At 36.9% G+C, this 18350-nt stretch overlaps 1 protein-coding gene across 2 annotated transcripts in view; it reads right to left on the reverse strand.

The window, feature by feature from the left end:
• Nucleotides 1–18350, reverse strand: part of HNF4G (hepatocyte nuclear factor 4 gamma) — a 62851-nt gene that overhangs the window by 19352 nt on the left and 25149 nt on the right. The window contains exons 2-3 of one of the 2 annotated variants that reach the window (XM_041123204.1): nucleotides 17132–17237; nucleotides 2123–2289 (exon numbers count right to left, since the gene is read on the reverse strand). In XM_041123204.1, coding sequence (XP_040979138.1) covers nucleotides 2123–2240 — 118 coding nt within the window. In that variant the 5' untranslated portion in view covers nucleotides 2241–2289; nucleotides 17132–17237. The remainder of the gene's footprint in view (nucleotides 1–2122; nucleotides 2290–17131; nucleotides 17238–18350) is intronic. The other variant, XM_030012771.2, reaches the window with a different exon arrangement.

An 18350-nucleotide genomic window follows, 5' to 3' on the forward strand; every position in this document is an offset into this window, starting at 1 on the left:
TGCCACATTAATTAGTTATTCAAACATGCATTCAAAAGTCAAGTACATGAGTTCATGAACAGTGGACAGGTTGAAAAGTAAAACTGTTAATATTGATACATATTGTTATTCATATTCTACTAGATCCAACCAAAATGTATTACACAAATATATTTTAAAATTTTCATTGTGTCCCAAAAAGCTTACAATTTAAACAGAGTTCTTTAGACAAAGTGAGAAGAAGCAATACTGTTTTCTGTTTTACAGAGACATAATTGATAGGAATTATACTAAAACCTTATTAAATACAAATGGAATCTTAAGAGTAAAAATTCAGTTCTGTAAAGATTTTATTTTAAAACTAAGTCTGTCATGACTGGAAAATTATTTTTAAAAATAGGTTACAGAATTACTTCAGCTAGAAAAATAAAAAAATTTCTTTTGGAGTTTTGTAATTTTGCATCACAGTGATACAGTAGAATAATTAAACCCACAATATTTAAATTTAATGATGGAATATTTCATAGCAGTATAAGTTTTGTATATATATAAGGATATACTTATTTTCTTTGGTATTATTCTGAAACAAAATGTCTGGAAAATTGACCTGATTTTGCAAAATTCTTTGATTTCCAGAGAACTGCATAATCTGCCTGAATGTGTCTTGTTAAACTTCTCTGAATGTTTCTGATTAATTTACACAGCTAGAAAAGACACATAGGAAGGTTCATAAGAGGCAGCTTTCAGTTCCAGACTAGCACTGTAGCTACAAGGCAATGCTTTTATAAATTCTGTAAGAAAGTACTTAGGCTAAACTCAAAGCAAACTCTAAACAGAAAAAGGCTACACCTAATAACTAATAATTGTCAAACTAATCACTTACAGTGAATAATTTAACTAGCTCTATCACCAACACAGCATAATCTCCCTAATCTGTTTTCCCATTTTATGTAATATTAACAGATCTGAAAGGGTGCTATTCAGCAAAAAACAAATGACCAATGAGATCACCCATATTAGAACAAAAAGCAGAGAAATCATCTAAAAGTTACATAATCATTGTTGGTATCTTCAAAATCACTTAGGGCATAAAGGTCTGTTTTTTCTTCCTAAATCAATAACCAAATCTACCTTTCTGTTTACTAAGCTTGCTGTAAAGTAACATCAGAAATTCAGATAAAACTTCAAGCCCAACAATAAAGACTAACTTAGGTTCTATATGGCAGGGATATGTGGAAATGCAGGTCCTAAGTATTTTTCCTGCAAATCACTAAATACTTGTTCTGCCTTTTAAAAATACAATAGATCTATGAATTATACTTTATGATACAATAAAACAATTTTTAAAGTATATTAGAAGATTTGGAAAGCCATTTTAGAGTAGTATAATTTGCCTGATATTTTTCTTCACTTTAATAGACTGAGATTTCCCTTTTTTTTTTTTTTGGGCAGTCCTCAATGATGGCAGAATAAAATGGTGTGCTTCCTATTTCAAGCATAACTTATTGATACAATTTCTCAAAATTTATTGCATTAAAAATTCCACCTAAAGTTAAAATGTTACATTAGCCAAATGCAAATAGTTTTTCTCAGCTAAACATTAGTGTCTAGAAAGCCAATATGATTTTTTTTAAAAATCACTCCATTTCATATATACACATACCTAGAAAGGCCAGATTAACATTTAAATAAATAAAATATTAGTCCAACAATTAGAAACTAAGAATCAAGAAACAGTAGCTAATTTTTTTCACAAGCCTCTGGATAATTTTGTCCTGTCCTTCCAAATGTTATATACAAAATATACTTTCATGTCCAAACTGTCAATACTAGTTATTCATTTGTCTTACAGTAAATAAAACAACTGCTGAATACACCATTTTCTTCCTTTGATTAACTGACTGGTGACAGTACAGTTCAGTTACTTTATTACATATAACCTCTCTTTTATTTTCCTTAATGTTAAAGAATTATAATGTTATTAACTCAGAGTTAGTGATGAAGTGTAAAAGAGCAGATTTGTAGTTTCAAAACAACCCCCAAATGCTCCATTAATAAGACATTTAGCTAAAACTTCATAGCATTACGAAACCTCACTTTTTCTGTTAACTGGCTTGATTTTGCATCATGGAGCAGCACTCACCATTTCCATTATACAGAATCTGCATAGTTTCGAACTCCAGTGCCGTATACGTCGGATCTAAAACTTCACTGTAGTTTGCCATTTCCATGTCTAGCATTGGTTCCGAGAGCCTCATCATTGAATGCAAAACCAGTGAAAAAGCTGCTCAAATGCACAACCTTCCCATTCTGCTTCACAGTGATTGATAATCCAAAGTTAACTATAACTGTGTCACTTACGTGCTGCAATGGGAGGAGCTGGAAAACTGCTTCTGCATGCTATATTCTACCTGTTTGTTTTATTTCTTTTATGATACAGTGCAACCCTGCTGATAATCTTGGAATGCTTTATGGAATAACCTTATCAGGAGTTGTACTAGTTCCAGTTCTTGAGTGAACCCAAGGACGTGCAGGAAGTTTCCTCTCTCCTATGCCCTGCTACCCGTTTTGTTGTCAATGTGTGGTATAAACAGTCCTAAACAAAGCTCTCTAGTTGTTCTATGTAAAGACACTGTAGGTTCATATGCCTTTTTGTTCTCTCTCTTCAGAACAATAAGGAAGTGTGATATGATTACAGACTATCCTCATACCCAAAACATCCATCATCCTATTTTAAAAGACAGCTGCAAAACCTCCCATTTTTACAACTGTTGGCATTCTTTTAACACCAGCAAAGAGCTTAACCAAGGCCTCAAGCAACACAAGCTCTGCAGCAAGGCCAGTTTATAGATCCCCTCCATCACACACTGTGTTGCTGCGATGGCCCTAGGCAGTGGACTTTGCACGCTCTCAGAGGGTGGCTTCCTGCTCTAACCCTTCTTCATACAAGATGTGATGGCAGCATGTTGTTTTCAAGCACCAGATGCACAAGGAAAAAAACATCATTCACCTTCTCGGAAAAGGATACTTTCTGGGTAGGGCCACTGCTCATCAGTTGGTACACATGGCCTGTACAAACCCACCTAAACCCCTCTCTGTAAAGCTGCTTGAATCTGTGCAAAAGATAGCTGAATTTCACTTGCTAATCAGGTGCTTTTAAATGTTGGATAGCAGAATTTCAAATGTTATTACTTTTCAATAAATTCTATACAGAAAACTACCCTTTACACTACTGTACAACAGTTACATTAAAGATTACATATGTTGGAAAACTGCCCGGTTTACTTTTAATTAACAAGAGCCAGTAACTATATATACAACATTTAAATGCTTATTTGAATGGAAGGAGTGCCTGCAGTTGCTGTTCAGTAAAAGGAGCTGCAAAAATGGCACCATAAAACAACTCTTTGATTAAAAAAATAAAAGGAAAGCAACTGATGACAGACGAGCTACCAACGAAGAAGGAAAATTTACAGGAAAAGACCTAGAAAAAAAGCCTTTCAAAATTCATCCTTCTAATTTCCAATTCCCCAGGGTTACCTGAGAGGCACAAATTATCCTGTCTCCTTGTGGACACACAGATGCAGTCTCAGGCCAGTTCTCCTCCTGACTGCAGTGGAGTCCAGTGACATAATTATGACAACAGGATTCTTGTATAAGCCACTGAGCTATCCACAAACTGAAGAGCATTTATGATCCTGTTACTGCTTGCACAAATTCTCCACAGATTTTGGAAGGTCTTCACAGGGGCTGTCCTTTTCAGCCTACTGCTACTTCTTTTCCTTTAAACCACTCATCTGTTACTATATTCAATGAGATATCAAAAAACTGCAAAAGTTACTACCTAAAAAAGGGCAAACCTATAATGTTCTGCCTTCATATAAATAGCATATTTATTAACAACCACTGTATACTTCCTATACACTACAGAAGACAAATAATATATGGGAATTTTATAAGATATTTAAGTTTATGACTGAAAAGTTAGAAAATTTCATGCCTACAATCTTGGAAGAAATTCTACTCAGAAAGTATCATTTCACAGTACTGGAAGTGTACAAAGTTTCACTCTCTTTAACCATAGCTAATATTTTGTTCTTTTTCTTAAAGAAGCATATTAAATTAAGATCAATAAAAAGCTATTTGTTGACAGCCCGTAATCGTTTAGGAAATCACAGTGGTTTCATCACAAGATGGAATAATTTTATACTACCTGATGGCTCAGTTTGAAAAGTTTCTTCAGCAGCAGAATTTGTTGTATTTGCTACAACAATTTGTTGTATTTGTATAGTATTTGCTACAAAACTAGTTACTAGTTACATGACAAATGATTCATTGCACTAAATATGCTACTCTAAAATAATATACAGAGCTTTACATGTTAATTAGAACTATCTTTTGTTCCTTAGCGCATATGTTTTGGTAAGATTTTCTATAAATAACCTCTGCTTTTTCATACCAAAATTGTATTTTGCACAAACACAAACCTATCTAAGACAAGCTGACTTTTATTTCAAAACTCCAGTCCCGAAAACATTCTGGCATGTGAGTAAATTTAAAATAAGGGGATGAATGTAAGATGGAAGATATCATGTATGACATGATCAAATCCTGCTATTCCCTCTGCTGTTAGCAGAACTTCTTCAGTGCTGCCAAAATAGGCCCCTCAGTGACTACTAAAGAGAGGGAATGAATTGACCTTTCATACTTCTGTCATATAAAAACACATTTCAATTGATTTTTTAATATGGAAAAATGTACACTATAGGAAAGACATTCTTTATACTATTTTTTTCATGTTTTGCTAAGGAAACTTCTCACAGTCAAATCTTTCATTCATAAAAATCTGCTTTCTGGGGAATTTTTGGCATCATGAAGTAGATCATGAACAATTAATGTATACTAAATGACTACTGTAAAATATTAATATGTTTTCTTTCTGCCTTAGGTGGATCCGAATGCACTCCTGCAATTAGAGCAGCTGAGGAAAGAAGCTAATGATGAACAGCTTTTGGTCCTACGTCAGTCCAAACTTTATAATGTTCACTAGTATTCAGACCCCCACACAGCAGATTTCTCCTCATATTGGACACCTGCACTGTTTTTCAAATTCTGAATGACCTTGCAGCTTGTAGTATGAGATGTTCTTTCAAATTCTAAGTCAAGTCATCTACCATGATGACAGCCAAGAAATATTACCCTTAGGTAAGCAGAAGTTTTAAAATTGTATAATTAGTCAAACTGTGAAACACTCCTTTGAGATAAGTGATACTGTAAACTTGAGTGAGAAATTATTTTTCAAAATAAATTTTGCAGTTATTGTGAAGAAAGAGAAAGCTACACAATAACAGGTTTGTTCATGTGGTTTTGTTGGTTTTTTTCTTTAAATCTGAAGACCTCACAATCACATACAGAAAGCATTCCTATCTTATCTTTAAGACTATTAACTCTGTTAATTTTTCAGCTCTCCATATTAAATGTAATTATTCTTTCTGATTGTGGTATAAAATAGAACACAAGCTAATAAAATCAAGGTTATTTCCATAAAAGTCTTCCTGAAAATAAAAACAAATCTCAAACTACTATCACTACTGAAAACAGTTCTAGTTTTCTTTTTTCTTTAATAATAGCACTATGTCCTTTTATCATTCTAGCTTAGTAAGAAAAGCGCATCCCCAGAAGAAAATCTTAATTTAAAGGTTTTTTTTTTCTTGTTTCCCATGTGTTCTGAGTAAGGAACGCATCTTCACGGTATTTCTTGTTTTACAGATACAGTGAGTTCCGGTGGACATACTCAGAAGGCATCCTATTTTTGTCAAGAAGCTGGCATACTTATCCAGTATGTTGATAAAACGCACATTTTGATATGTCTCTCCTCCCCACACGTGAGACAGGGTATGCAGGGAGTCTGTACTAACCAACCCTAATGAAACCATACGAGCTGAGCCAGAACATCTCCATACTACAGTAAATTCAGACAAAGATCTCCAAGCTAGACAGTTTATTTGCCAAAAGCTTTCTACCCAGGAAGCAGTGTGCAAATTTCCACATGCAAGTGGGGAATCTCATCTTTGGCTTACAAAGACACACGCCCATGTAATACCAGAGACTGAGTGTCCCTCTCCCGTAACACACCCTCAGCACCAGCGAGAACACTGCCAGTCACCGTCACATCACCTCTGCTGCCACCCACCCCCAAGTATTTCATAAATGGTCCATGAGTAATGACTGGAAATGTTTGCTTGTGTTCTAAAAGATATAAAATTATGATTTGTTTGGCATGAAAAGATTTGTAACACTGTAGTATTACTTTATTTGATAGAGATCTCTGGCTTTTTATTTTTTAAATAAAAATGTTAGGATTGGATCAGATCTAAAAAATAGGGATAAAATCTAAATGTGTATTACCAAAATTCTTAGACTTCTTGGAAAATAAATAGCCTTTTGTGCTTAAGACCTAAATACCATGATGAAAACACGGCTACAGTCCTCTACAACTCTAAAACATCACAGCAAGTCTCTTAACATTGTCATGCCTCCCTCCCCCCCAATAAAAAGCTCGGAGCCAAACAAGGACAAAGTTGCCTTTGAGTTGGTTAATGTTAAAGGATTTTTCAGGACAATTTGTGAATCATGACAGTAAACGCACAGCACAACTGCTTCCAGTAAGATGATCAAAAGCACCATCTCATATGCACTTCTCAAACCTAGCATCAACTATTGGCTTTACCAAGTAAATTTATGGCACTTAGATGCTTCTGTGCCTTTCCATTTTGCATCTGCCCTTTGACTTTGTCCTGCAAATATAGTGGTTAAATAAAACACTAGAAAAGCAAAGCCAGTACCAGAATTGAATAACAGGTTTTCACGGCACACTTATTAGGCAAGGTGGTAAGATTAGCTGCAACAAATCATGCCAGGTGAAACATAAGTACAAATCTTTGTGGGAAATCTAGGCTAAGCCTGTTTCCATTACACACATTTTTAGACACTTAGACCACCCCAGGCATTCTATAAAAACGAGATTCTTGCACATATTGAATCTGCCTCTTTTTTCATTTGAACTGGTGATTCATTATGTTAAGCTCCACTGTATCATACAGCAAAAATACATAGCTTTCTTTAATAAGTTATGATGACAGGTTTTGTTTTTTTTTTTCATTTTGGCATAACAGGGAACAGACCATTATTGCGAGGTCTGAATTGTCTTGATATTTATGCTTCTGGCTTCATAAAGTACCCGTCTTTCGGAACACCCAACTACAACTTCAGCAGCCATGAATATGAATAAACACAGAAAACAAAGAACATGCCTGGCTTCTGACTTGTCAAACACTATGGACCGACCCTATTTAGCAAGTTTTTCAAGCTGGAAATAATCCCAAAATAGTTATGAAGATATCAGTGAGTAGTCTACATCAGAGTTTCAAAGCTGCGTAAGAGATTTAATACTCCAAATTCTATGAAGTCTAATTTACAATTTTAATCTTGTATCCACTGGAGTATTTGCCCTGTCTGTATTTGGGGGGAAATATCCAAGGAATATGAAAGCTCTAAAATATTTTGAGCCTGAAGAATAGTTGCTGCAGGATAATTCTGAAGATAATTTACACTGGCTGAGGATATAGCCCACTTTCAGATCCTCCCTCCCTATTCCAAATATCATTCTCTGCAGCTTGTTCTAAAAGGATAAATGATTTATTCACTTTATATACCATATTATCATTGAGGGGATATGCTACTAGCATAGCAACAGTAATATAATGGTGTCATATGCAAAGGGAAGATGTTACGTCCACTACTTAAGGTCAAGGTAAACAAAGCTATTTAGTTTATCTGATTTTATTTATCACTCACACATGCTTACATACATCAGTGAGCGCCTTGGGTAGCATCTCACAAAGTACAAGATACATTCCAGTTTGCAAACCCTTAGTTGTGCGCTCTCTTTAACAGAAATGTGTGTTTTGAGGATGATTCTCATATTGCATTCACCCACAATCTGCACAGATCAAAACTATTAAGATAGTATCTTCTGCAATTTCCAGATGTCCTGTGCTACTTTCTGTCAATGGTTTAGTGAAAACAGTGGTATATCTGTGTATGGTGGTCCTGCAGCTGCACTCTCCAGCCCTTGATTACCTACCAGGTTCACAAAGATTTTTGCTATTGTTATTATTTCACTTCTTTATTATTCTCATGTTGCAATGAATTTCTTCAACCAAGGAGAGCTGTATGCAGGCAGCTAATAACTTAAAAACTTTCTTCTGAGATTTCTCAGTCTTCAGCTTAGTATAGGACAGCCTTTCACCAAATAATACCACTGCTGAAGAGTAGGAAATAGTCCAGGAAAAACCATCTCATAGCCAAGAGGTGATACATGGACCACTGCATATAGGCCACCACGAAATGTCAAGTAGTAGCTGGGCAACTGCGCTGATGGAGAGCAGTGTGTCTGGGTGATGGAAGAGTCAAGGCCATGATGGTGTCTGTTAAAGCAGCACATTTCCAAGGGAAGTTATAGAGGGATAGCTAATGGTGAAGTGGAAACCCCATGACAGTCAGTGGAAAAGGAGACTGAGGGGTGACCTCATTGCTCTCTACAGCTTCCTGAGGAGTCTACAGCTTCCTGAGGAGGGAAAGTGGAGATAAAGGGAGGTGCTGATCTCTTCACCCTGGTATGCAGTGACAGGACGCATGGGAATGGTTCAAAGCTGTACCAGAGGAGGTTTAGACTGGACATTAGGAAGCATTTCTTTACCAGGAGGGTTGGTCAAACACTGGAACAGGCTTCCTAGAGAGGTGGTCAATGCCCCAAGCCTGTCAGTGTTTAAGAGGCATTTGGACAATGCCCTTAATAACATGCTTTAACTTTTGGTCAGCCCTGACTTGGTCAGGCTGTTGGACTAGATGATCATTGTAGGACCTTTCCAAATGAAATAGTCTATTCTATTCTATTCTATTCTATTCTATTCTATTCTATTCTATTCTGTCAGAACACAGTATGCCCGGTACAGGGGTTAGGAGGTAAAGACTGAGGACACAGAGTAGTTATACTCCTTTGTCGAGCTATTCCAGGAGGCTGTCCACAGTAGACTGCAACATATGTAGATATCAAATGTTATGCAGATTTAAAATCTTGGTTTATGTATACATATGTATGTGCACAAGTATGTGTAGATGTAGATATGTACACACAGGAATTTATCTTCTGTGTTTTTGTGACAGCTGGATTTGCCTCCTGAATTATCATTGAGTATACCTACAAAAATGGATCTGGCAGGGTGAAGCTCTCCCTCCTACATACTGGGTCCTAGTAATTCTTGACATTGTATTGTCCATGTGCAGATTCTCTCCATGAGCTAGTAGTAAATCTGTATTTTGCCACTTCAATCCATTCCTCTGCTTGCTTTGTGTCCAGATTAACAGTAAATTTGCTAACCCTATCTGGGGTTAGCAGGCATTATAAGAAAATTGTGCATTTTTATGGGGAGGAAGGATAAAAGATAGGATACTTTTGCTTTTTACATAGCAAAGGATAAGGTTTACTGTTAGGTATACAAATCACTATTAAGTAGACTTTAGTATTTAATATTGCTATTTTAATTTAATATTCTTTAGTTCATTTTATTCTTGAAAACTCAAAATAGCCATGAAGTGTTGTGAGTTTAGAGGGCTTAAAGGATTTTTGTAGCATAGAGTTTTGTGGTGAGATTTGCTCAGTTGCAGTTAAATGACTGGAGTCACTTGTTAATTATTTCCTTAAATCAGGTAACTTATTATTTTCTGGTACACACAGGAAAATTAATCAGACACTTGTCCTAGAGAGCAGAATGAAATGAGAAGAAAAGAGGAAAGAGTTAAGGCATAAGATAAAACCAAACCATCGTGATATTGATAAGCAAGACTAAACACTCTTGTTCAGTCATCCCCAGGTGATTAGTAATTTCTTAATAAGCCTCCTTGGCAGGTTTTTATGCAAACTTGCTCATAAACAATGTTTTATGTAGCCAGTTAGATAAATTTTACTTACAATTTATCCATATTTATCTTGAGAAATACCATATAATGAGTTTGGTTTTTTTTTTTTTTTTTAACAGATAAACACCCTTACCTTTGTCATGCACAATACACGAGTTCAAAAAAAGGTTAACCAGTACCAAGGCAAGGTTTGTTTGGGTTTTTTTCAGCTTGCCTAGAATCTTTCGTTTCTGTGTGATGAATTAACTGCAGCAAGTCTTCTAATTTCTATATTCTATCCCCTGCTGAATGAGGTATATATTCTACATGTTTCAAAACCAATTCAGTACACTTCTGCCCATGCTAGTGACTATATAACTCTTGGTCCTATGTAACAGGCTAACTGAATAGTCAGACAAGTCCCATTATTTTCAGTTACTCTGTCTAAAATTAAAATTTTTAACTAGAGTCTAAACTGAGTCATCACATTCTTGTACAAAGAACTTTATGTCAACACACTTGACTTAACTCTTCCAAGACACTAGCATGGTTATGCTTAGCTTGACAACTTCTCTCGTTTTTACTGTTACAAAAATCTGTTAATGAGAAGTTCAGAGCATGTTAAAGACTATGAGTTTAAACTGAAAGTACGACAAAGGGACAGAAAATTAAAAATACTAGCTGAATAAAGGAACAACATGAAAGCATAAAGGCATATATTCTGTTTCAATGATATTTTGGATCAGCTTTTTAAAGTATCAAAATAACTTGATTTTATGCATCAAATAAATATGAAGATTTTTAGAACAGCTCATCTCCTGGGGAGGCATGCATGTAAAATACCCTGTTTTTCAAAGGGATACATTTCCCTCCGAGAACAATAATATATGATGGAATTGAACACTGCTGAAAATATAGCTTGTAAAGCATATCAAAACCAACAATCCAAAGCTTCTAAAAACCCTAAATTGGGCCAAGGAAACCATTACACTAGGTCATAAACCAAGAAATTTCACATTAAAATTATTACATTGTTTTCCTTAAGAGAACAAAGTCATTCTTGGTTTCAGCAAACATGAAACAACAACAGCACCTCCTTGAAAATTCAAACAACGGGGCTGTCCTAAGAATCAGGTCGGCCCTGGACACTTGGTATCTTTATGGGCAGAGGCATCTGCATTGTAAGTGCAGTAAATTCAGATCCCATTGCACATAAAACAGAATCCTCTGGAGAACGAGCTTTGCTGTACACATACAGAGCCACTCTGCAATTGGCCAGCGTTTATCTCTTGATTTTAACACATGCTAGGTGTGTTCCCAGGTAGGAATAAAACATTAACTACTGTGACTTCTAAGAAATACAGATATATCTGCTCCCAACAGATTTTTTAACAGTGATTTTAATAAGCTCAAAATCAGTAAAAGTCCCTTTTGAAAGCTGATGATAAATATTAGAAAAATAAGGTGGGCTACATGTCTCTGATTGATAAAGCCACAATACTGATCAAGCTAAGCAGGAAAAAATTCACTGGCATGGAAACTATGAGAGAAGCAGTCCTGCAAAGTTGTGCTTAGTCTCTATTTTAAGAGCAGGTAAGAGGAAACTTTGAGCAATACTCGTAGGTGAAGTTACGAGTAAAAATACAATGCAAATCATCAAGATACAATCTGAAAAGTTATGTGCAGCTGCAATAATGTAGGTTACATGATCAGGTTTACCTTCAATATTATAGATAACAGCTGCATCTGAGTGGGTTTTCTAGACATCAGCAATATTCATGTGGCCATATTCCTTGTTTTTAATGTATTCATGTAGGTAGGCTCCAACACTTTACCTGAGAACTTTGCAGTCAGTAACATTATTTCCGTATCTGTGAGAGAGGGACAAACGATATTCCCCTTTTTATGAACAGAGAACTGAGGCAAAGGATAACTAAAGACAGTGTTTATGACACTTGAGTCCACATGTCTACAATAGTCATCTGCATGCAAACTAGATACCTAACTCCCTTTGTATACAATGATCAGAAACAGGAATATCGAAACAGATTCATCAAAACTATCTTTAACAGTAGGTTGAACTGAATCACCCCTCAAAACACCTATTTCTTCCTACAGGCTGTCTAACCAAAGTGCTCACACAAATGCAACAGACACCTAGAGTTAGGTGAGGTGAATCTGTGCAAATGACTCCCCAAAATCTGAGAAGAGAGCTGAAAGTGGAGACCCTGTATGGAGACCCACCTCCTGCACTATCCACCCAAGCACCTTCTCAAAACTTAAAGTATATCATATAGCCCACCTGCTACAGGTTATGAATGCCAGAAAAAAAATCTTTTGTCACATTTTAAAACAAATTTAAATATTGTTATACTCCTAGTTCACATAATGAATGTTTGCTCCAACTTAAGATATGTTTCAGAGGGCCTGAGCTTCAGGAAGAGAGTCAGGCAACTTAACAAGAATGGCCATGTGTGCAATCATAAATGACAGACACTATACCAAGTGAGGATTAACAGAATCAGACCCAAGTATCTCTGTGTTTGATAAAAATGGAGATATATGTAATATAATCAAAAAATAAGCTAGGTGAAGAATGTTCCCCACAACAGAACGCAACAAAGCAAATGTTAAGTTACTGTACTTAAATGTGGGACAGCTGTCCTGCATGGTCTTGCTTGCAGTCCTGGTTTGACAATGTGTACCCAAAATCCCAGTGACCGCAGGACAGACCTCTGTAATTTCCTTTGGAAGGTTCACCAAGCACACAGGCTCAGAGCCTAGCTGATACCTCCTCTGGCCTGGGGAACCAGAAATACAAGGCATGCGGAGGACACAGGTCATGTCCCCACCTAGCTGGGATACTATTCAGGTGCATCTCCTGGGGCCAGGACTGTGATGTGCTTACCCCACAGCGTAGACACAGCCGCAGGAACAGCTTTCCACTCAAAGTTAAGCTGCTTTATCAATGCTACACTCTACATTGAAAAAAAGGAGAAATCACAACTAATCTGTTAAATTTCTCTCAGGAGACACACAAAAGTTGTTGCACTCCAAGGTTTTGGTGATTTTTTCAAAACAATGCACTAAAGATATACATTTTTTCATCTGATTAAGGAGAAAAAGCAGTTGTGAACTGTACTCTTTACTGATTAAATGCCCTGACAACACCTAAAACTGATTCATCTGCCAGATACCATTGCTTTAATTAGACACATGAGAAAACATCTAAGGTGACAGTCCACTTTTGATCAGTAAGTTCTGTAAATACATCAGCATTAGTATTTGAATACCCCTAGCTGATTTGTGAGAATGGCACAGGAAGTTATCCTGTGAAAACTTAAGTCTTTCAACTTCCAAAAAGAAGCAAAATCACAGTAGAAAAGAATGTCCTAATCAGAAAGAACTGCAAAACAAATTTGTTTAGGAATCAGGAAGGCTGAGTCAGTAGTGGTGGTGTGCAAGGAAACAAAGATGATTTCACTTCGACAGGTGATGAAAAGGTCACTACTGGGTATATCCTAACCATTTATGTTAAGGTTTTATTACAGATACAACGAATTAGCGACTTGAAAACTTTCAGAATCTGCAGGTGAGTGGGAAAAATAGGAGTAATAGGATTTTCTTTTTTAGGTGATGTAAGGTCTAGAGTTGGATGCACTGTAGTAGCGACAACATAATCGCTCCACCAAAGAGAATATCAACATTGGCTGTTTGAAGTAGATACCCTGCTTGATCTAATAAAGATGCAACTTCTTGCTAAAATTTGGCCTTGCCTGGGCATTTGAATAAGTACAACTAAAACACTGAAACTTCTCTGCTACGCCTTTTTTTGAGATATAATAAATGTTAGGGATAGGAAACATGATAAATATTTCTAATTGAAGATTGATGTGACTTGTCTTATTTGATCTGCATAGCATTCTTGGGGAAAAAAAATGAAGGAAAACTACAGCACTGGTGTCTACTGTTGTCTTGGAAGGAACAGTTAAAAAAAAATCTGAAATCCAACCATTCTTAGGAAGTGTGGCAGAAATAATTACTTTGGGACCCCAAAGTCTTCAGAGTCATTGACTCCTAAAAAGACATGAAGGCACAGCCTTTGTTGTAAGGAGTTTTATTTTACATAAATGAAGTTGTATTTTTCATTTGTTAGGAGAGAAAAACAAAGAGAAGATTCAGAGGTGAAACAGGACACCAGGTTCTTTGCTAATTTGCAAGACTGAAGAGAATTAAAATTACTAAAGTAGTATTGTAGCAGATTGCTGTGCTATATTGTTTTGAAAAAAGAAAAAGAATAATAAAAAAAAAATTAATGTCTTGATGTTATTTCCTGAAGGGGATCTGAATATAAAATTCAGTCAAGAAAGAAGAGATACAGAAGTGAACTAAAAGGCTAGGCATTTGTATGACACCCGATAATCAGTTTTATGAGTCCAAAAGGAGGAACTATATGAAATACCACTATGGGTGTGAGAAATCCTGAATACATTCTTAATCCTTAATTTCAAGGACCTCAGGAGATCATCAAGTTCAACTTTCTCCTCAATGCTGGTCAGACCAGGCTGCTAAGGGCTTTATCCAGTCATATCTTGAAATACTTTGAAGGATGAAGACTGCCCAACCTCTCTGGGCACCCTCTTCCTCCACTGGACCTGGTCCCCACTGGTCCTCAGAGGGGGGGATTTTTCTCCTTACATCCGGTCTGAAATTCTCCTGTTTCAACTTATGTCCAACAGTCTCTTGTCCTCCCACCTGCACCATAGTGAAAAGCCTGGCTCCATCTTCTCACAAACCGCCTTGAGGTACCAGAGGCTGCTGTGAGGCCCCCTCCCCCAAAGCCATCTCATCTCCAGGCTGAAACAGCTCTGGTCTGTTAGCTTCTCCTCAACCGGACAGGTGGTCCAGACCCTGATCGTCTTGGTGGCTCTCCACTGAACTTCCTTCAGTTTATCCATGTCTTTCCTGGATGAAAGAAGCTGGGGGGGGGGGGGGGGGGGGGGGGGGGGAAGGGGCAAAACTGGATGCAGAATTTAGATAACATCTAGCAAATGCTGAGTAAAAGGGAATAATCACTTCCCTCGATCCTGCTAATACAGCCCAGGATGCTATTGGACCTCTGTTCCCGGGACACACTGCTGGCTCAGTCTCTGCTCACTGTCTACCAAGACCTCTTGGTTCTTCTCAGCAGAGCTCTCTCCAGCCAGTCCCTTAATTCTCCCCCAATACAGGATTGTTCCCCAATTGTCCTCCAATTTCTCAATTCTCAGTTGAATTTTTATTCTCTAAGAATCACAATACCTCTTCAGCCTCCCCTGGCTAAACTGCTACAGCATTCCCTATTTTTTAGATGTATACATTAATTAAGTTACCATCATGGACTTGGTTTGAAGATTGACTCAGCTGTCTCAAGTAGTTTTAATTAAAATACTGCCCTATCTGTTCACTCAGAGTAAGAAGTCAGCCAGTCGCTTCCACCAGTGCTTCTGGACACATTTCATAGAGCCAGCAGAACTCATCTACACCTCCTGCTATCTGTCATTCATTTGACATGAATGGCATTTCTGCTTCCATCTGCACAAGGGAGGGAGTTAAAAGCTGCCATTACAGCTGGAATTAAGGAGCACTAATGGCTTGCCGGCCATGTTCAGGGCATGAGAATGTAGATCTTACAGAAGGAGACTAAAAGGAGTTGGTTTGCCCTTCTCAAGGAAGTGAAAAGTGAGAGGGAGTTTATTCTACAAATAAATCATGCACAGTAAACATCATAGGGGAAAAAAATCATTTAGACAATAAAACAATGCTGCCATAATAACAAAGACATAAATTTGAGGCTGGCAAGTGGAAAGCTTCTAAACATGGCAGGGTCGCGGCACTGTAACAAACCTCCACTTAAGTAGTAGAGGTGAGGAACCTAACTGGTTTTAAGACACGGAGAGAAATTTATGAAAGGTATTATATGGGTTGGTGACATCAGCCAAGTTGATGACTTGGGAGATCTCTTCTAGTCTTAAGTTGCTGAACATTTGCATCGTGAATATTTTTTTTTAAAGTGGTCAGTGAACAGTATCAAGTGTGTTATCCTAATTATGAATTAAACAAATATAAATGACAGAATGTTAACCTTAGTGTGATAAGCAACTAATAGAATTATGCTGTGACTGCAGCTGATACATAATTAACAACTGCTGCAAATGATGTTATCCATCTAATTTGCCCAGACTGGAGTAGCATTATTCTTAGGCATGTTTAGCAAGTTCTGTGGTAATGTGCACTTGAGTGAAGTGCTCTTTACTAATGTGTTCAAATTCACAAAGCTGTTATTAGAATTGCAAATAAGATATACACCAGCATCATTTTCTCTGCCCATCATTTTCTCTTCTTTGGAACTATGCTTGACAGAAAATCAAATTGTAACAAGTTCAAAGGATGTTTGCACAAATTGAGCAAAAGTGGCGTTATATAATTAAACAGGGAAAATGTGCAAAAAATCATCCTGATGAACCAAGTGGGACTGCATTCTAAACACGTGAGTTGCTGCTGAGTAGGAAGGAACAAGAACCATGGAGTCCACTGGGGGACAGAGGGAAACGTTCACGGTAGAATTCACTCAATAAAGTAGAAAGGGGAAAAATATTTTTTGAAGTGTTGTGTATTTAAGGCCCAGAACTGAAGAATATCTGATCAGTCAAAGTCTAATGAAATCAGTAGAAAAAATCATCACCTTTCAAGGACTGGGTCTTCAAGGTCAATACATGTGGGAGTTGCAAAGTCCTTAATTAGCTGATTAAAGCATTCCAATTAAAAAAATAAAGAAGAAATTAGTGGTTCACAGGTCTTCTGTTCATCTTTCCCAGAACGATATTGGAAAATCCAGACAACTGGAGAAACTAATAAGATATGATGAGGGAGCAAATGCCTGATAAGGAGCACACACAGCCTTGGGTGAACAACATAATGATATTATTTAGCAAAAATCTTTGGGGTGTGCACACCTCCCACCAACCTACCACCAATTTCTCTGATTTCATAGGTATTTATGTGGCTTTCAGGAGCACATGATCTTTCCAACAGTTGCGGCTCCAAATGGTCATCATTTTCTCTGAGAGTGGCATGTTGAAATAGGACAGCTAATGATACAGTCTCCAGCAAGCAAGGAGGTTAGTGAAGCATGCAGCAAAACTTTACTTACATTCAAAAAACAAAACAACAGAGTACAGAAGCTTCAGTTCTCCACATACAGATGAGGGAAGGCTGGTTTCCTAGGCTGTGTTTCCATCCTCACCTCTAGGTAATACCTGCAGCCAATAAGAGTAAAATAAATGCTAAGCTACCTGCAATGCAAACCAACTATGCTCCTAAAGAAAATTCTTATTTGGATTATAAAGGTTGAGAATACAGTGCTTTCACTCAAGGTACAAAGGCATTTCTGAAGATTAAGGAAACTTCAGGAAAATGCTTAAGTCATCAGACAATGTTGATGCCAGATTTTCTTCCATGTAGAATAAAAAAGCATAGAATTTATACAATGTCTTGAAATACTATCTGGAAGGATTACATATAGGGAATAAGAGACAAAACGTTTTTTAAGACTGTGGAACTGTTGACATAGAAGCGTATGAATAAAAGATTCTCTGCTCTTTGGATGACTCTAATGTTAGGTACTGGGTAAACTACATAGTAAAACAGGATTTGTAGTAGAAAAGCCTGAAAGAAAAATAAGTTTCATTTAACTATGTGGAGAGGGTTTCAAGAAGGATGAAGGCATGAAGGAAACAAAGGGACATTTTGTAGTAACCTTGAGAACTACTTTACAACTCTCGCAGCCTCGCTGACTTTTCTTGGGTGAACTGCACTTTTAAATGCTAAGCTTTAGCTGGGCAGTCACTATCTTTTTTTTTTGGTTTATGTATATTTATGTCAATACTACCTATTAATTCTATACATCCTTGTATACGTGTAGTCTGTACATTTAAGAGCAATTTTTAAATACAAACAAAATATACACTGGCCTCTTGTAAAGTTCTGAAAGACGATTTTTTTTCTGCATCGCAAATGTAACTCTGTGCTATTAAGATCCAAATAACACCATGTCATTTTTAGGTTTTCCTATTAAAAAAAAAATCCACTGGCTTCAGCTAAGACACCATTCTTTTCTTTGCTTTTTATTTTACTAGAAACTTCATGGGTCATACATCGTTCCTTCCCTTGGAAGAAACTGACAACACAGAAAACCACTTCTGGACAGCAGGGATGAAACTAGCTCCCCTTATTTAGATACAACAGGACTTTAGTCAAGAACAGAGATTCTTACAGTCTAAATTGTAGGTCTGCTGAGGCACAACATTCTTTATTGATCTTGTAAACTGCCGTGCATGCAAAATAGAAAGCAGTAAAATTATTAGCCCATC

This window comes from Aquila chrysaetos, chromosome 4 (assembly GCF_900496995.4).
Source record: "Aquila chrysaetos chrysaetos chromosome 4, bAquChr1.4, whole genome shotgun sequence".
Taxonomy (NCBI): domain Eukaryota; kingdom Metazoa; phylum Chordata; class Aves; order Accipitriformes; family Accipitridae; genus Aquila; species Aquila chrysaetos.